This window comes from Pipistrellus kuhlii, unplaced genomic scaffold (genome assembly GCF_014108245.1).
Source record: "Pipistrellus kuhlii isolate mPipKuh1 unplaced genomic scaffold, mPipKuh1.p scaffold_m20_p_1, whole genome shotgun sequence".
NCBI lineage: Eukaryota > Metazoa > Chordata > Mammalia > Chiroptera > Vespertilionidae > Pipistrellus > Pipistrellus kuhlii.
Genome location: NW_023425404.1, coordinates 43,933,520 through 43,953,500, shown reverse-complemented (window position 1 = coordinate 43,953,500; position 19,981 = coordinate 43,933,520). Strand labels below are relative to the sequence as shown.

Here is a 19,981-nt window from a genome sequence, read left to right as displayed (position 1 = left end):
TTAAATGTTACTATAAGAAAGATACTAAACAATAAAAAATGATGGGAAGTGTGTTGGCAGACAAAATTTAAGAAATGTTCTTTTGGAGGAGGAGATGAAAATGGTGTGGCAATTAAGCTTTAATAATATGTTGGTTTTAATTAGATAAATATATAAAATACTTCATATAATTTATTCAGATTGAATATTTTCTTAAAAATTAAGAGGATCGCCGAAACTGGTTTGGCTCAATGGGTAGAGCGTTGGCCTGTGGACTGCAAGGTCCTGGGTTCGATTCCAGTCAAGGGCATTTACCTTGGTTGCGGGCACATCCCCAGTAGGGGGTGTGCAAGAGGCAGCTGATAGATGATTCTCTCTCATCGATGTTTCTGGCTCTCTATCCCTCTCCCTTCCTCTCTGTAAAAAATCAATAAAATATATATTTTTTAAAAATTAGAAGGATCTGAAATAATAAATATATTTTTATGCAGGAGCATTATTAGTAGAGTTAGTGGGAACCTCCCTACCTGCCCCCTCCACCCCCCCACACACCACAAACTCCTCACCTCTCCCCCAAACAGGGATGGGGTGAGGGGATTTTTGGAAGACTCAGCCCTGGACCCACTGTGGCTTCATAAATGTACCCAGGCCTCACATGAACCTTAGACAATCTGGGAGACACTGTGTCCCCGGATCTTATGCCTCTGTGGGAGGAGCCCTGTCACAGACAGATGGAGACCAAGAGACACCTGAAGAAAAGGGGAGCTTCCAGGAGTTCTGGTAAAAGCCAGCTGGGATGCCAGAGCTAGACAAGGCCACAGCTGGTGTGTGTTAATTTTCGTTAAATGACAGCGGCAACATCGCCACTGTGAGCGAGAGGAGATGTGGCCCATTTGGGAGAGTTCTCATTTTCTTCCTTAAATCACATTCCAGAGCATTTCCAGTTCCAATTAATATGCCACATCCCTCATGTTTGATCTTTGTGTAGCTTTGCAGGGAAAAGTGCATTTATTCTCTTCCCTTGCTACAATCTATTGAGAAAGCCTAGCTTGAAACTGCTGGGGATCTCGATCATTTCCAGAGCGTGGGGAGAGGGCGTAAAAGGAAAGACGACTTGGAAGAGATAGCTGGCATCCAGCATCAGCTGAGCGGAGTCCTCTCGGCTATTGAGGAGAGCCTGAAATGAGAACCAGGGGGAAGTGAGTAAGGAAACACGTGCATTCTGCCCATTGCTATCTGAGAGCCAGGAGTAAGGAAAACACAACAACTCCCTCTCTAGGGAGACCCTCCTTTCAAAAGGCCAGAGAGGACACACACACAGCCTTCCACAGCACGGTTCCAGGCGAAAAGGCCTGGCGGGACTTCCAGACCAGCTCTCCTGAATGCTTCCTTGTCTGTTTCACTCCAGAAGATAACTTCCCACTAAATCAATCTGTTCTCTCTTCTTCGCTATTCTCATGACAGAATTCCAAGCCAAGACATGAATAGATCTCAAGTATTAAATTTTTATTGCACTCAGTGATTTCTTTCTATTCAAGGGTTTGCAAACCCTTGGTCTCAGGACCTCTTTTATACCCTTAACAACTATTGAGGATTCCAAGAGCCTTCATGTATATGGGTCTAACTACTGATATTTACCATATCAATAATTAAAGCAATAACTTAAAATGTGTTCATTCACTAAAATAACAAGAGCAAAATAAATAAATAAATAAAATTATAAGAGCAAACCCAACACATGTTCATATATTTTTAATTGAAAAAGAACTATATTTTTAAAACAGAAAAGATTAGTGGACAGTGGTATTATTTTATGTTTTTGTAGATCTTTTAAATGTCTGACTTAATATGATAGGTGGAATGAATCTCAGATCTCCTTCTGCATTCAACCTATTGTGCTTCATTTTTTTGGCTGAAGTATGAGAAAAAAAGTTGGCCTTGTACAGACATGGACTGGAAAAGGGGAGACTTTGCAGACCTCCCAGAAGGGTCGTGAGGATCCCCAGAGATCCTGGAACCAAACTGCTGCCCTAGTTCATTGGGGAAGAAACTTTTGGGATTAAAACAAGGAAGGCGGGTACATAGGTCTCTGCTTCCATTCGGCCTCTGCTCACCTGTGTGGCACTCAAAGGCTGGTAAGAAACAGAACCTGCTGAAGGAACTAAGAACCCCAGTCACCTCTGGGTTTTTGTTCCCTTCCCCCAGGTAATATGGGTTCTGAAAACTGGGAACCTGACAGGGAAAATTCCTGATGCTTTGTGTGCTTATTTGGTGAATGTGATTTAATCCTGGATTTCTGTAATATTAATCCTATACAATAAAAATCTAATATGCTAAGTGTCCGGTCATCTGGTCATCTAATGATATGCTAAGGTCGCTCAACTACTCACTATGATGTGCACTGACCACCAGGAGGCAAACAGCTGACCAGTTGCTATGATGTGCACTGACCACCAAGGGGCAGATTCTCTGACTGGTAGGTTAGCTTGCTGCTGGGGTCTGTCTGATCAGGACTGAGCAAGTTGGGCTGGACATGCCCTGGAGCCCTCCTGCAATCCCTCCCCCGCTGGCCAACCCCCTGGTCCCGATTGTGCACCGGTGGGGTCCCTTGTCCTAGCCTGTACCCTCTCATAATCTGGGACCCCACAGGGGATGTTGGAGAGCTGGGTTTGGTTCAATCCCACTGGTCAGGCCAACGGACCCCACTGGTGCATGAATATGTGCACTGGGCCTCTAGTTAAATATAACTGTCTTCTATTAAAAATTAAAAGGCACATTCTTAAGGATCTCACCTGTACTTTGCGAACGAAGGATGGAGTCACTCTTTTCTCGAAGTCATCTATAGGCGTGTATGAATTAAGGATCTTTATGATCTGCAAACCATACAGAAGACATGTTAGATTGTGAAAAAAGACAGCTCTGCCTGTGATATAATGGTTCTGGTGGTTCTGGGACAGCTAGGAACCACAGGTACCTCTTTTATACTATACCTAGAGGCCCAGTGCACAAAAATTCATGCACGTGTGTGTGTGTGGGGGGGGGGGCGGGGGGGACGGGGTCTCTCAGCCTGGCCTGTGCCCTCTCTCAATCTGGGACCCCTCGGGGGTTATCTGCTGGGTTAGGCCCACTTGCCAGGAGATCAGGCCTAAACTGGCAGTCAGACATCCCTCTGGCAGCCCGAGAGCCCTCAGGAGATGTCCAACTGATGGCTTAGGCCTTTTCCCCCTGGGGAAGTGGGCCTGAGCTGCAGTCGGACATACTTAGTGCTGATGTGGAGGCAGGAGAGGCTCTTGCCACCACCACTGTGCTCACAGCTGTCAGCCCAGCTTGTGTCTGAGCGGAGATTCCCCTGTGGGAGTGCACTGACCACTAGGGGGTAGCTCCTGCATTGAGCATCTGCTCCCTGGTGGTCAGTGCAGTCATAGCTCTCGGTCGTTCCAGGTAGTTCCACCATTAGGTCAATTTGCATATTAGCCATTTATTATATAGGATTTGGCTCTAGGAACCATGTGTTATTTCTTTCCAAGGAAAGGAAATAAGGTGAGAAGTGCGTGGAAGGAGCAAAGACAAATCACACAATTAGATGACAGACAACTCTCTTCTTCCAGCCTCCCGCCCCCATCCACATCTGTAAGTTTAGTGCGTAGGCAATATGTCATATGCACTTTTGTGTTCTTAAGGCCTGGACTTAGTATTTAATAAATATTTATGAGATAAGAGGGTGGGCTACGATACCAAAAAACACACAGAGACTCAGGTGCACTCCATGGCTGGCTAGGCCAGGAAAGCTGACACCAATGAGAGGGTCTGTCAGTGAAGATCAGGGAGACACTCAGCAAGCCTGGTTACCTGCACAGCAGACAGTGAGGTACAGCGTTCGAAGATCTCCTTGGCATCACTATCTGTGATCTTCTTCACCTGAAGCAACCAGGCTGCCTGAGAGAGAGGTTCTAAAGTTTCCTTGGCCAAGCTGTTCTGCAAATTCTTATCTTTAAGCCATTCTTCTAAGTAGCTGATGTTGCACCTGGAGTAAAAGCCAAAGGAGCAGAGAACGGTGGGCAATCCATATAGGACATGTTAGGGGAGGGTGCCGAGTCCCCTCGTTTGTCCTGAGAGTGCACTGAGGAGCCCAGGACCACAGTCTAGCAGTTTCTTCATTTATAATATGAGGGTGTGGGACCATGGCTCCTAGTTCTAAGGATCATGACAGTCTAGGGTAGGGGTGTCTAACTCAATCAGAGAAGGGGCCAAAATCTAAAATCCAGCCTAAATCGCGGGCCGAATGGTTTACTGAACAGTCATAAACTGTCATTGTGATGGAAACGCAGCGGAGTGCAGTGATGACAGCGCGGTGCGGGCCACATTGCAAGGCCTGGCGGGACGGATTTGGCCCGCGGGCCTTGTGTTTGACACATGTGGTCTAGGGTGAGGGACTATAACAGCTATAAACTGTTATAGTCCTCTGCTCATTCATTCATCCATTCATCCACTCAATAAACACTTGCTAAACATCTATGATGCCTACGTCTGGCACAGGGCCCTGTCCTTGCTTTCTCTGTCCTGCACCAGGCAGTGCTGCTCACAGAGGCGGTGGTCAGTAAACCCTGGGAGGGTTTATGATAACCACAGAAGGCAGGCTTTTAAAATACAGGGTTACTAATTCCCTGTTAAAGCCACTCTGCCACAGCTCAAATGAGCAGTGTGGAGTGATGGGAGGCGGTCTGGGCAGTGGATGGCAGACACTCTAAGCTTCTAAGAGTCATGTTGCCCCGCGCCCCCTACCCCTGGCATTGCAGCTCTGGGGGGAGAGGAACGGAGTGCGTGCCAGACTTGATGAGCACTGCTCCCCGCCAAACTCCCCGGAGGAAGTGGGGGTGCCTGGGTTTTACCTGATCTGCATCCCTTTCCGGCAGGAGCACATGTCCTTGCGCAGGAAGAGGCTGTTGAGCGTGACGGCCCCGATGAGGAAGAAGAGCTGCTTCACAGCCTGCCGCACGAGCTCGGGGTCCAGGCCGTTCTGGCACATGGTGCTGTAGAAGTAGCTCAGCTGCTGCAGGACGGAGGTCATCGTGTAGGCGTCCGTGTCGTCGATGCTGGACGACCGCTTGCGGAAGCCCGTGGGCTTCAGGCCAGAAATGCCCTGCAGACTCTCGTACTCCAGCATGCCCGGCACTGCAGGGGGACACCCAGAGGACTTCCTCACCGCTCTGTGCATCTGTTTCAGGACGTGCGACCTTTTCTACAGGACTTAGTGGTGGGCGTAGTTGTGACAAAGCAATAGATTCAAGGCCTGGGGAGCACAGGCCACAGGGTGGATGGGACAGGTGCTGTTTACAACAGTCAGCAGCCCCTGGCTAGGCTTGGAGACCTCTTCTTTCAAAATCGCAGGAATGGGAGCAGGTTTGCATGATGGCTCATGGTCTGGGACCATTCATTTTAGAAACCAGTTTCATTTTAGAAAACTGAAGAAAGGATAGAGGAATTTGAGACGGACTTCAGGATTCAGAAATACGTGTCTAAGACCCAGGATTAGCCATGTAAGTAGCTGCACTACTTCCAAGGTTTTCCTCTCAGGATGAATTGCTCTTATAGGAAAAAACTATGAACCATGTGCTTTTGCATATAGAACTGCTTCAAGCAAACAATGAACTAAAAGGCACACATGGCTGGGTATAAAATATGGACAACGAAGTTTTCTTGATTTTAGAAATTATATTCTTTATAACCACACATTGTGTCTGTTTTATTTTTTTTATTTTTTAAGGCCTCAATGTTACTATAAATATTTTTGGTTATCAAGTGTTTTCTTACCTATTATTGGTTGAATGTTATTTTCCATTACAATAATGAACTGATGATATATTCGTATAGCCACATCACTAAGAATCTGTCTGTATTCTGACAGGTCAAAATTGTTCAAGCAGTTCTTGTTCTGATGTGGACTGTTATGCTTCATGAATTCCTGGAAGTAATTTGGGGCATATAAATATTAAAATAATATAAACACATAGGAGATGAAAATACTATCTCTATTGATGATGTTATAATCTGCTTCTACTATATTCCCACACTTCACAATTTAATGTCTGATTTGTATCAAAAAGGTTCTTGATGTTTGGAGTAGCACTTACATTCTATAATGAACTACATGTCACTCCCCCTACAAACACGTGTCCCCAGGCCTGTAAACACAGTAGAAAACCACTCCCATGGAGCTCACAGGAAAAAACTGCAAAGCACCCAAGGATACAAACTGCTATAAGAGGACAGTAGCTAAATGAGATTCATAACTTTATAATTATAGATTATAGACTACTCTGAAATATTATAAAATGTGTTATGAACTAACTGTTCATGTCTCCCCCTGACCCCAATTCCTATGATGAAGCCTGTACCTCCTGTGTGGTTATATTTAGAGATGGGGCCTCTAAGAAAGTAATTAAGGGCAAACGAGGTCATAAGGGGAGGGCCCTCATCTGTCAGGATCAGTGTTATAATAAGAGACACTGAAGAGCTCAGTCTGTTTCCGCCCCCCTGCAGAGGAAAGGCCGTGTGAGGACACAGCAAGAAGGCGGCTGTGTGTAAGCCAGAGAGAGGGAGGTCTCACCAGATACCAACCCTGCTGGCACCTTGATCTGGATGTAAGTCTCCTGAACTGTGAGAAAAGGCCTTTCTGTTGTGTAAGTCATCTGATCTATGGCATTTTGTATACAGCATCCCAAGCAGATGGATACAACATGTTTAACATACCCCAAGAGATAAAAGGAAAACATTAAGATAAGAATAGGACACTATGATAAAAGGCAGAGGTGAAAAAGAACCATTAAAGTTTTAGAAATAAAAATACAGTAATTGAAAAACAGACAGGGGAAAGAACATGGCTAAAGGGGGAAGAAATAGGATCAAAAAGTAAATGCTGTTGTATACTATAATATCCTTTTCCATTAACGCCACGTAGATGCAAGTTTTTCTTAAATGGATGACCTGTGTCTCCCCTCTTCTTTCTACCTCCCCTCCCCACACACTTTGGCATTGCTTTTAGTCAGAGCTTGGATCTTCTTTACTTATTTCTCCTTTTGTTCTATAGTTCCAGTAGGTACACTTTTATATTTTGTTTTACTTTCTCTTCATTGGGATAATTGGCTATCTATGTGGAAGAAAATAGAAGATTATGACCTCACACATCAAAGTAGAATAGCTAATCACACCCATTTGGGATAGGTAAAAGCATAATTGTAAATTCTAAATTTAAATTGTAAGAGTTTAGAAGAAAGTAAGAGAAGATCTTCATGATCTCAGGGTAGAGAAGAATTTCTTGAAACATATAATATAAGGATAGATTTAAGTACATAAAAATTTAAAAACTGTGTATGAGAAAGAACTCCATAAATAAGATTAGAAGATATACCCAATCTATCCATAATATATAAGATTTCTATAAATAAATAAGAAAAAAATCTCCTCTAAAAAAATAAAGTATAGATGTAAATAGGTAGTCTAATCGGAAACCTAAAAGACCTTTAAGCATATGAAATGATGCTTGATATCACTGGCATCAAGTAATTTCAATTTAAGTCAACAAGGTATTGTGTTATGCCCATGAGCTTGGTAAATAATGTCTGTCAGTACCAAGTGTTGGTGAAGGTCTGAGACACTGGAAACTTCATACCCTACTGAGTGAGACAGTTTATAAAATGGTGCAACTATTTTGGAGAGCAGTAAAAACCCTAAAAGCCATTTTGTTATTGTTTAATCATTGAAATTCTGCTCTGTAAATACTTGAAGGTGGAAAACTCCTTTATGATGTCAGTCCCTTCAAAATGGCCAAGGATTTACAGACTTTGAAGGAACAACCAGAATTTTATAGCAAACAGCTCTGAAGAAACAGACATGTTGAACTAAAGGCTGTAGTTTAGAGTCATAATACTAAAAACTTCAGAATTTCACAATCAGAAAGAAACTAAAAATCATCTAGTCTACCTCATTCATTTAAAACTCGAGGACGCTATGCCCAAAGTCTAAGCCTCTTTTTAGAAGTCTTCTGCTTGTCACGTCTGTCTACCTGGTGACAGGAGGTTGACCTCTTGGGTGAGGAGGAGGCCAGAAAGCCAGTGAGGCTGAGGCTGTCCCTGGCGCTGGGTGTCCCAATTCCTACCCCCATAGTGAGCTCTGGCTCATGAGGAGGTTATAGACTGGCAGTCAGCACAGAACACAGAGCAGGCAAGCTTCCCTACCTCTTCTCCACTGTACTGCTTCAGGCAGTTGAGGAAATGACAAGTATTGGAAAGCCAAAAGGACAGCATCTCAAAGTCTTCTAAATGCTCCTTAAAAAAACAAACAAACAAAGCAAAGTTAAAGGTCGAGTTGGTGAGTACTGCTGCCTCTGAGCAAGATCAGAGTTACCTTACCTGTTGGTTAGTGTCTTTGCTCAAAATGGGGTCCTCTTTTATTCACTAAAGCCTTTATTAAATTTGTGCCCTTATGTTATTGAAGCTTAAATCAGACCCTGCAGGAATGCTGGGAGAAATGTCAATCTCAGGCCTTGCCTTCCAAAGTTCACACTCTGCTGGGAGGTCGGACATAACATATGGGACACAGTAATTAGGTGGCTGACTGCCCGTGCAGTGGGTGTAGACTGTGTTCAGAGGATGGAGGGACCATGGGAAACCAGGGCAGCTGAAAAAACCTCCCAAGAGAAGCGGGAGGATGATCACCTTGAAAGCGGGGGACAGACAAGAGCTCAGGATCCAGGACTGTTGGGGAGAACACCCCCACTTATGGGACAGGATGAAGAGGAAAAATGGAGGAGGCAGAGGTATGATGATCAGAGAGGTGAAAGGAACACTGGAGAAGTCCTGGGATTTGCAAGACAAGGTACAAGGTGTTCAAAGAGATGTTGCTACTGCTTCTTCCATTTAAGGAGAATAGGAATTACAGCAATACCACTGGATTCAGCAAGAGAATTTACCGGTGGTCTTTTTGTGGAGCGATAGAGGTAGAAGCCAGGTGGCAAGGGATGAAAAAGAGAATTGGCGGAGAGCACTTGTTTAAACGCTCTTGGCAGTCGGGGGGACAAAGGGATAGAGGCAAAGGCATCGTGGCTGAGGTGGGGGGCCAAGTGAGGGTTGCTCCGATGAGCTGTGCACCGGAGCGGAAGGGGCAGGCACTGGCACCAGCAAAGGCAGAGGACAGGGAGCGCTGGGAAGCTGAGACAGAAGATGCTGGTGGGAAAGTACTTATACTCCTCATGTCATTCATCTTTCATTTTCTAAATATTTCAACATTCCAGAGCAGCAAGATGGGGCAAATACTGTATGCCTGCATCCTGGGATACAATGCAAATGTATCCTAAGAAAACCCCATCTATGAAAATATGGACAGGGAAAATATCCACATACAGGAGGCCCTTCCTAGGACACTCTGGTGGGTGCTGTGAAGACAAAGACAATGAAGGACCCAGGACCAAACAAATGCTAATTTTCTCCTCTTAACTCCTGAAGAATTCTTGGTGCAAAATATTTGGGAGGGGAGGGAAGAATTATTCCAATCTCTCATGCATCCACTGCTTTTATTCTTCTCTTTTCCTAGGATATTTAAAATAGGATTTAATTACTCATGATTTCACTAGAACATGTATTTTACTAAAAGTGAGACAGGACCTTTTGCAACTAAAAATTCAAATACATCAAACATTGCTCCCCATGTGGAAGGGGAATGAAAATATTGGAACTATAATTTACTCTGCCTATTATCATGCAATTTGTCTTTGTTTCTGAGTTGGGACTAAGGGTGCACAATGCAGTTTTAGAAGGGACAGTTATAGATGAGTAATTTTTCCTCACCTTTCACACTTCTTACATTGCAGCCGGGACTCTGACACCCTGAGGGGACGGAAATAGTGGGGTGGTGGCTACGAGGCTGTAATCCCACAGGTAAGGCTTCGGGGTCAATTGGCAGATCCCTACCCTTGGGGACCCCTGACCTAACTTGTCTTTTCCTAACAACTTGGCTTCTTTCACCGATTGGGCCTCAGGCTGGTGCACCAAAGCCAGGAGGTGAGGGATGGGCAGCTGGTCATCCCCACAGATGTTGCTGAAGGACCTATAATTCCAAGGGCCAATGTCAGAGGTAGTTCCTACCTTAACCACTTGCTTGATGCCATTGATGATGCTGTTCATGAGGGACTTGAGCATGCCGGCGTCATTGAGGGAGTCTGCGTAGCGCACACACATGAACAGGATGTGAGCCGGCAGCCCAGGGATCATGTTTACCACCACGCCTCGGGGCTTCAGGTCTGAAGCAGAGAGAGTCAGTGAGGATGACGGTGGGCGGTTAGCCCTCCCGCTAAGGAACCTCTGATTATGGGGCGGGGGTTGTTTGCTTTTCTGTGCTCCATGCACTCGATGCACCGCCTGAATGCTCAGGGATGTCTTTTCTGTGTGAGGAATGTAGTTTGGCTCTCCTTTTGGCAAAAGTGTTCAGATGCTACCTGCTCCTCTCCCTTCTCATTTGCAAAGTACCCTCTCCCTGGTGTGGAGACCCTGGATTTCAGATCTCCAGCAAAAGAGAGGAACTGCAGTTCCGAGCACCCCCCCGCCCCCGCCTCTGTGACGAGGATGCAATACGATCTCAGCGCTCACATGCACCTGCCTTGAATCTGGAAAACAGGAACAGTCCCACAGAGGAGGCCTTACTGGCTTGGAGAGGAGAGAACGGTGGGGAGACAGCTGGGATGAAGGGGAGAGAGAAGCTTTATAGAACAAATTAAGATAAGCAAACAAAGACCTCCCCATGGCTGCATACAAATGGGGGGGGTGGGGGGGCGGGGACAAAGAGGAGGCTCCAAAGCTGAGCCCCAGTGAGGGTGGAAAGGAAGGGTAGGGGTGCTCCTTCCTCCCTTAGCTGAGGAGGAAGAAAGTGGCTTTCTGCTCTGAGATCCTGGGACCAGTTGATAAAGAGGCATGTGGTTGTCATGGTGAGGACAGTCTAGTCCCATTAGTTCTCTGACCACCAACCCTTGAGCATGATGCACATGGACATTCCTGCTACTGGGGTGTTGCTGGGAAGCCCCAGTTATACTGCCTACAAATACACTTCTCAGCAGAAGTCAGATAGGGCACAGGAGCCACGCTCACTCCTACCAGGGACTCTGTTCTGAGACCAGAAGCTGTGGAAGTGGGTCTTTTCTCCGGGCCCTGTGATTAGGGTTGGGAGGAGGTTAGGGCAGTGCTTCTCAGCCGAGGGCAATGCATCCCCACGGGGTATCTGGCAGTGTCTGGAGATATCTTTCCATTGTCATGACTAAAAGTTGCTACTGGCTTCTACCTGTAGGTAGAAGGATGCCTCTCAATATCCTACAATGCACAGCAGAGTTACTAGTATCCACTCAACATGGCTGACGCTGAGAAACTCTGGGCTAGGGCAGGAAGCAGTGAAAGAAGAGAAGGGACTGCCAGCACACAGGACTGTGGCAATGGCTGATATTCAAGTTCACAAAACAAAGCAAAAATTCAGAGTTCCAGGTTTTACTACCGAGAATGAGGTTCTGAATGAGCTTGGCTTCATCTTCCCTCTTGTACTCCAGCATTCCCAGGTACTCCATGGGTCCCGAGGACAAGTGCACGTCATTGGCTGCAGACCGAGGTAAACAATTAGTTAAACACTAAAAACAACTTCCACCGGCATTGTAACAGGACTCTTCATCTCCTGCCCTATTCTGACTGGTTGGCACCTGAACTTCTGGCTATTTCAGATCAATGAAAACTCTTTTGAATGCTGAAGAATTTCTTCTGATAGTGATTCTTATCTGTGAGTATGCCAGTGAGTCTAGCTTCTGCTGAAAAGATTGCGTTATCCTTGAAGAAATCCTTAAGACTGCCTGGCATGCATCCAGCACATTGGGATACAGAAGCAATTCAAGAGGTAGCCCCGGAGGGAGGGGGGCAAAAAAAAAAAATCAATAAAATATATTTTAAAAAATAATAATAAAATAAAATAAAATATTAAAAAATAAATAAATAAAATGGAAAAAGATGGGCAAACCAAAAAAAAAAAAGAGGTAGCCCCGGTCTTTAAGATCTGATGCTACAGTTAAGGAAGCAAGACTCAGGAAACATTTTGTGTGCCAAGTACCAAAGTGCATGGCCCCGAGGGGACTGTATTAGTGTCCCATGTGCTGTAAGAAATTAACATAATAGTGACTTAAAGCAACATGAAATTTTAAACTTATAATTCTAGAGATCAGAAGATTAAAATGGATCTCAAAGGGCTAAAATCAATCAGTCAACAGAGCTGTGCTCCTTCTAGGAGCTATAGGGGAGAACCCATTACTTGCCTTTTCTAGCCTCCAGAAGCTATGTGAATTCCTTGGCTTGTGGCCACATCACTCTGATCTCTGCTTCCATCATCATATCTCCTCTCCATCTACTTCTGTTTTCACATCATCTTCTCTCGCTCTGACACTCCTGGCTCTTATTATATTAGGTCCATGTGGATAATCCAGGATAATCTCCCCATCTCAAGACCCTTAACTTAATCACACCTGCAAATCTCTTCTGCCATGTAAGGTAACATATTTACAGGTCCCCAGGATGGGGAGAGGGACATTTTGGGTGGGTCACAGTCTGCCTTCTGATCCTCAAAGATTCGTGTACATTCTGAGAGAATGAGGTCTGATGACAGAAGCAGAGATTAGAGTCAGAAAATTTTTTTAAAAAATGCCATGCTTCTGAATTTGAAGATGGGGATAGGGGCACATAAGCCAAGGAATGCGGTGGCCTCTAAAAGCTGGCAGGGACCAGGGAATGGATTCTCCCTTGAAGGCTCCAGAAGAAATGCTGCCTGGCTGACACGTGATTTTTAGCACAGTGAATGCCATTCTGTACTTCTGACTTCCAGGACTCTACGAGAATAAATCTGTACTCTCTTAAGTCACTGGTTTTGTGGTGATGTTACAGCAGCCACAGGAAATTAATACAAGGGCCAAAGGATTCACACAGAGGTGAACTGAAGCTGTTGAAAATACTTCTTGAAGAAGGCAGCACTCCAGTTGGGCCAAGAAAAGGGTGAATCCTTGCCTTTGGTGGGTGAAAAAGAAGGTGGTGTAGATAAAGAGTTACAGAACTCTCTTCCTACTGCGTGAGAATTTCTCTTTTAACTTACTAGCTCTGTTCCCTTGGAGACTGATAAAGGTAGAGTTTCAACTGCTTTACTAAGCAACACAGTTTATGGTAAGCATGACCTCTGGCTCCAGCTGGGTGGCTCATCCTGTTTCTCTCTTATATCAATGTCTCTCTCTCTCTCTCCCTCCCTCCCTTTCTCTCTCCCTCTAAAATCAATAAAAACATATCCTTAGGTGAGGATTTTTAAAAAGCATTTAATAAGAATAAAAAAGAATAACCTCTGATTGGCAAATTGCATCTGGACCAGGAAGAACAATAATTGAAGCAGATGTATCTGATAAAGCCATCATACTTTGAGTCTTCTTCTTCTTTTTTTAAATCTTTATTGTTGAGAATATTACATAGGTCCTCATTTCCCCCATAACTTTAGATATTCTTGAGTGTGAAGACTTATATGTGGGCATGCTCCTTGCAGGAACCCTGGAAGCTAATGCCACGTATGCAGTGTTTAGGAGATACTGGCCTCTCATCAACTGTCATGTGAATCAACTTGAATCAGAGCCTTTAGCCCAAGTTGAACCCTCAGATGACTTTGTCCCTGTTGTCAACTTGAATGCAACTCAGAGCCAGAAGCACTGAGCTAAGCTGCTTCTAGATTCTGTGTGTAGCAACACACAGTGTTCGCTGTTTTAAATTGCTAAGTTTAAGGTAATTTGCTATGACAATAGAAAACTAATATAGGAAGGGAAGCTGATGCATTCTTCTTTAAGTGATAGGAGAAAGGCAAAGGAAGTAATCTTAGAGGCAAAAGGGACGGAGGCTCTGGCAAAGAGGTGAGAAGTGGGAGGTAGGCTGTGGAAGTCCTTATGCAGAGATGTCAGTTCATCCATTCCAACAACGAGGACACAATGAGGGTTGGGAAGGACAGAGGAATGGGGAGTGATCTGCCTGCCTCAAAGGATCTTTCTTTCCATTCCCCATCACTGAGCCCCAAACTCCGCCAGCTGAGAATCATTCCTTTGGGTTTCAAAAACTTTAGGCCACATTAAAAACTAAACATTTCATCAACACATGTTGACCTTAGCTGAACGTTCAAGAAATAAGAAAACGTTATTTCTCCCACCTTTTCCAATTGTCTTAGTTAGACTCTTGACTTGATTTTGTAGCTTTTTAATCACTCTGTCCTTCATATCTAACTCTTCTTCCAGATCCTGCAGAGATGAAAACAAACAAGATTACTGACTTAGAAGCATCTAAATTGATTTTTTGGTAATAGCTTTATTGGGCTACTAGAGGCCCATCGCATGAAGATTCGTGCAATAGGCCTTCCTCCTCCTGGCTGCCAGCACCGGTTTTCCTCCGGCACCCAGGACCCAGGCCTTTGCTATGGCTGCTGCCTTTCATCTTCACTCCAGCTGAAGCCTTCAGTCTTCGCTCCAGCCGAGCACCGCTCTTGTAGCTCCCTTCGCCCCCTGCCCTCCCCATCATAGCAGGCTTCCCACCCCGCCTGCCTGGCTGCTCCGGGCCTACATGCGCATGGCCCAGAGGCCTGGAGTGGCTGGGGGGTGGGGCCGCCTCCATCTTTGTCAGGTTAAGTTGCATACTCACTACTGATTGGCTGGTGGGAATCATGAAGTGATGGTCAATTTGCATATTTATCTTTTATTAATGTAGATAATTTACCCAATTCACATATAGTTTATAGTTTACTATACTATGCAATGGTTTGTATACAGTCTGAGTATAATCATCACCACCATCTAATTTAGAACATTTCATCATACCAAAAAGAGCCTGTGAGTTTTAGCTGTCACCCCGTGGTCTCCTATTCCTTCCCAGCTCCTGGCAACCATTACCTACTTTTGTCTCTATCTACCCTTGTGTCTGGCTTCTCTCATTAATATTTTTAAGGTTTCTCCATGCTGTAGTCTGTATCAGTACCTCATTCCTTTTTGTGGCTGAATAATATCCTATTGTGTGCATACACCACACTTACCTTGATCTATTTTCCCCTTAATAAAATAATGTCCATTGTAAAGGATTAAAAAACTTGAATGTGGGAAAGTAAGCTCCCTGAATGTCAGAAGCTGGGGGCAGAGAAACTCTTCAGAGGTTGGAGTCTTGGCTTTGATCTTCCTTCCTCAAAAGGGGTGCTCTGCCTGGGCTAATTTTGGCTCAAGAACAGGGAGAGTCTGAAATTCCTATAAATATTTCCTCTAAAGTGGCAAAGGGTCCTCAAGTTCTTCCTGAATCCCAGGGGCTTTGGCACAGGAAGGAATTAGGCCTTTCCAGCTCAGCAACGCCCACCATGCTCACTGTGGCCCTGTGCCTTCAGGGACTCCTGGACAGAGAGAAACTGTGCTGTTTCCCCCTTTGGCCACCTCTCCTCCTGCTTCCACCTTTGGAACTTTATTTGACTTTGGAAGTGGGGGTGTGTGTATATACTGTCTTCTAGCTTGAGCCCATCCTATTATGCATCTAAAAACCAAAAAAGGCACCCATCAATCCATAATCTGGAAGAAACAACTGCTCATGTTTTATTTCATTCCTTTCTTTTTCCCCCCTAATATGGCACATATGTTTTATAAAATTGGGATCATACTGTATGTGAAATTTTATATCCCATATTTTTCTCAAATTATATTGCAGATATTTTCCCGTGTCTGATAACATACCCAAATTGTCATTTTAATGGATACAGTAATATACAGTAATTAATCTACCCACTTTTATTGGACATCCACTTTATTCCCCCTTTTTTTGTTATGATTACTAACACTATTATTTGTCCACATATCTGATTACTTGCGAGAAACAGAATCTTAGCGGTTCATCACTGAGTCAAAAGGAACGCGCCTCCCTAGAGAGCTTACACCAATGTATGTTCCCAGACACCATATCTGACAACAGCCTCACCAGCACCATAAGATCTCTATTACTTCAAGGGCAAAAATATTACCTAGTTTTAATTTTGAATTTCTTTGATAAATAGTGAGATGATCACTAAAAGTTTTTATTAGTATCTACTTTTTAATAAGGATTTTCTTTGACTTAAATGATCAGATATGGGATTAAATAGTGTAACATCAAAATTCATGTCCACTGAGAACTCCTGAATGTGACCTCATTTGGAAATAGGGTCTTTGCCGGTGTAATTAAACCACAGATCAATATGATATCATGCTGGACTGAGGTGGGTCCTGAATCCAATGAGATTATCCTTATAACAGAGATAAAGGGCACCCAGAGAAACAGAGGAGAGGCCATGTGAAGGGACAGCAGAGAGTGGGGTGCACTGTCAGGCATCGCCAGGAGCTGGGAGAGGCAAGGGAGTCCTCTCCCCTAGAGACTCTGGAGGAGTGTGGCTGGGCCAACACCTGGAACTTGGACTTCTGGCCTTTACAAGTATGAGAGACACACTCATTTGCTAAATCTATAGGAATTATATTCCTTTATGGCATGTTCATCAGCTCTTTGGTAGCATCAAGGCTCCTCGTTGGTTTAGGGGGAGTTCGTTGGAAGGACCATATAGATATAAAACAGGAAGCTATGACTGTTCCCTGGCTCAGTGTGGAGGCAGCAGGTTGGCCCATCCCCACCTGGGCACAGAGCCACACACCCGGGGCTCCTGAGAAGGGCACTGCAGGGGACCTCACTCGACCAGGAGCATCAAGAACAAACTCACACAAATCCCACACAATCAGGGCCTGATGCCTAACCAGAGGCACACTCACAGCTAGGGAATGACAGTTCACACAGGACAAGACGTGCAACATATACGTGACCCATCCCCATTACCACTGGCCCCAACTGTGACCCAGGGACACACAGGCAGGCAGGACATCCTCACAGCCTCCATGGACAGCTGTTTACCTGGTGTGAGCTGATGAGTCTATTCTCTGAAGAAGTTGGGTCCCCTGAGAAAAGATGGCCATCATCTGGGTGCCCCTGACTGGAATGTGTTATTTCCTGTTAGATATCAAACTCCCTGGGTTCCTCTTTTTAGATATAATCATTCTTCAAAGTCAAATTCTGACACTGTAAAATATAATTTCACCCTATCATAGTTTTCCTGTGAGAAAATGGGGGAGGGGCCTGTGGGCATGTCCAGGTGCCCACTGCCCTGGTGAGCCCTCCCCTTGGGCACGTTGTAGAGGCTGCCTGGCCAGGAAGGGCCTCAGTTTCCAATGCCCAGGAAAGCACCCCAACTGCTACTTTAGTGTTTCTCAGTCTTGTAGGCTTCACACGCCAATTAATATTAAAAGAACTGCTGGGGACCGACATAGAGTTGCCAAATTTCATTTTGACAAGGGCCTCTTCAATTTGATGAAGGCTTTCACGATTTAAAGTCTGTTGCCTACTACCACGATCATTTCATGGAAGAACATTTTGTCTATGAAATTTGCAAGAAGGACATATCCCCAGGAGAACACTTGGACATCGTCTTCCCAGATGGTGCCACCATGGGACAGTGTGCAGGATGCCTGCACCCCGCCTCCCTTCACTTTATCGGGCCCGTCTCTGTGAGCCTTGAGCCTTGAGCCTCCCCCGAGTGGACTCAACCTTTGCAAAAGGACACAGAGTGCTCTGATGTGGCTTTGGCCCACAGCTGCTCAGCGGGTGCTCCAGGTGGCCTGTCCCCGCCTCTGTGACATCTGCACACAGGCAGGCAGTCATTTATCAACCACTCGGTCAACTCCTCACCCTGTTTTCCATAGTGAGACGGGACGCTTCCTGCCGGAGGCTACTCTCCACTCTGCGTTCAGTTTCAGCCTGTCTCTTCAAGCCCTCGCTGACCTCTGGCAATGCATGAATGTCATCCATCAGCTTCTCCTCCTCTTTGGTGTGCATTCCCTCTTCTTCTCGAGTGTGACTCAACTGATCAGATGATTCTTCTAATTTTCCTACAGTGAGAAGAACTGTCAGTACTTGGGGCCACATCACTGGATTCCGATTTGGGCTTGGTCCTATGTATAGTTGTCAGGGGTCCTAAACTGTATCCAGCTAAGGATTAGGTTTTGTTTGGTGTAAACAATGTTTAAAATATTTTTAAGTCATTATTTAAAACTTGTGATATTTCACATAAAATTTTTACTTTACATAAAAATGGCTTCTCTTAAAACACACACACACACAAATAAATAAATAAATAAATAAACAAACAAACAAACAAACAAACCAGAATTATCAAGCAACACTGGGCCTGCATTCCTATGTGGCAACAATCCCCAGAGCTTGAGGCAGCTTCCCCCTTTTGATGCCCATGCACCTGATTGCACCCTCCACCCTGCCCACTCCTCACATTCATGCCGCTGCCTGGCCCACAGGGGGTCAGAGTGCAGTGACTTCTGTCATGTCCGGGGTGGAGAGAACCTTTTTCTAAAAGCAGGTCCCTGAGGGGCCCAGTTACCTCTCATGTTTTCAGTCTGTTCATTCAGACGAATTTCAAGGTCTTGCTTCTGTTTCTCCAGTTCTGAGATTTGCTGTTTAAAGTCTGGGATCATCTTTTAGAGAATTAGAAATATTAGATTATGAAATACTTTCATCGATGAACTTTAAAATCTCAGAGCTCATCAGAAGCAAACAGAACTGCTGAGGAGTTTAACCCCATGGAACATACATCTAATCTATAATAATAATAAAAGGTAATATGCTAATTAGACTGGTCATTCTTCCAGACATCCTTCAGGATGGCCTTCCGAAGCCAGGCTGCAAGGGAAGCACGGGTCCCAGGTGCCAGAGGGAAGCTGGTGCTGACAGGCGAGAGAAGGAAGACCTACTTTTGCATGAATTTTGTGCATTGGGCCTTTAGTAAATTATATAAGAAGGCCAGCTAAGACATTATCCTGGATTGGTATGGTTTTTTACCTCGAGACCTATATATTCACAAGAAATACCAGTACGCTCAGAGGAAGCAGTTCCAGCAGCCACGGTCCCCATCAGGATGACTCCCGGACAGCAGGGTGTGTGGTGGAGGGGCAGGGGGGGATGGGAATTCTGTGCTGAGCTGAGGGAGGGTGATGTGAGGAGGTGGCAGCCAGAGACCTCACCTCCTCATCTAAGGATGGACCACCTCGAGGGGGTCGCCCTGCACCCTCTGCATTCTAGGCGGGCTCAATCCTTTGTCCTTGTCCACCTGTATAGTTTTTTAAATGTCTGTCACCTCTACTCTCAAGCAGGTAAAAACAGTTTTTCTGTTGTCCAAGTTTATAAAAACACCTACACTGCTAACACTCAAATAAATAACATTTGTTTGTGCAGTTGGATTTCAACACAGATTCCTCATGAAAGTTTCACCCAAGGACCAAACAAAGATGTGAAGGTCCTTACTCCTGCTCCACGTGTTGGCTAGGGCAGGGCCACAGCTCCTCACCTGCTGACACAGACCTGAGAGGTCCTAGTAGTTCCCGGTTAGGCAGAGGAAGAGGAGACAGCAAAGAAGCTGAGAAGGGGCAGTTGGTGAACCGTGAAGGGGATGAGAAACCTAGGAGGGTGGTGCCCTGGAAGCCATCAGAACAATAAGGAAGGAAAGGAAGCGAGTAAGTCATCAAATGCCACTGAGAGACAACGAGGAGGATGGAAATGATCCCTCTGTGCTCAGCTGGATGCAGACAGACCAGTTAGTGGTAGGGGCACATGACAAAATAGGATGGCTACAGAGCAAAGGGGAGGTGAATGGAGAGATTGCAGTTGGATGGCTGCTGAGAAGTCTGACAACATCCCCAAAGAAACGGGGTGGTGCCCTGGCTGGCGTAGCCCGGTGGGTAGACTGTCAGCCTGAGCACTGAAGGTCACAGGTTCTACCAGTCAAGGGCATATACCGCGGTTGCAGGTTGATTCCCTGGCCCTGGTTGGAGAGCATGCAGGAAGCAATAAATTGA

The 19,981-nt window shown here is 45.2% G+C and overlaps 1 protein-coding gene across 1 annotated transcript in view; it reads right to left on the bottom strand.

The window, feature by feature from the left end:
* Positions 1–819: 819 nt before the first annotated feature.
* MYO5C (myosin VC) overlaps positions 820–19,981 on the bottom strand; it is an 85,683-nt gene continuing 66,521 nt past the window's right edge. Inside the window, exons 30-40 of the mRNA XM_036441710.2 lie at positions 18,511–18,604; positions 17,805–18,004; positions 14,224–14,311; positions 11,512–11,610; positions 10,119–10,273; positions 8,214–8,303; positions 5,791–5,941; positions 4,869–5,151; positions 3,829–4,003; positions 2,772–2,852; positions 820–1,156 (exon numbers count right to left, since the gene is read on the bottom strand). Coding sequence (XP_036297603.1) covers positions 1,004–1,156; positions 2,772–2,852; positions 3,829–4,003; positions 4,869–5,151; positions 5,791–5,941; positions 8,214–8,303; positions 10,119–10,273; positions 11,512–11,610; positions 14,224–14,311; positions 17,805–18,004; positions 18,511–18,604 — 1,569 coding nt within the window. The 3' untranslated portion in view covers positions 820–1,003. The remainder of the gene's footprint in view (positions 1,157–2,771; positions 2,853–3,828; positions 4,004–4,868; positions 5,152–5,790; positions 5,942–8,213; positions 8,304–10,118; positions 10,274–11,511; positions 11,611–14,223; positions 14,312–17,804; positions 18,005–18,510; positions 18,605–19,981) is intronic.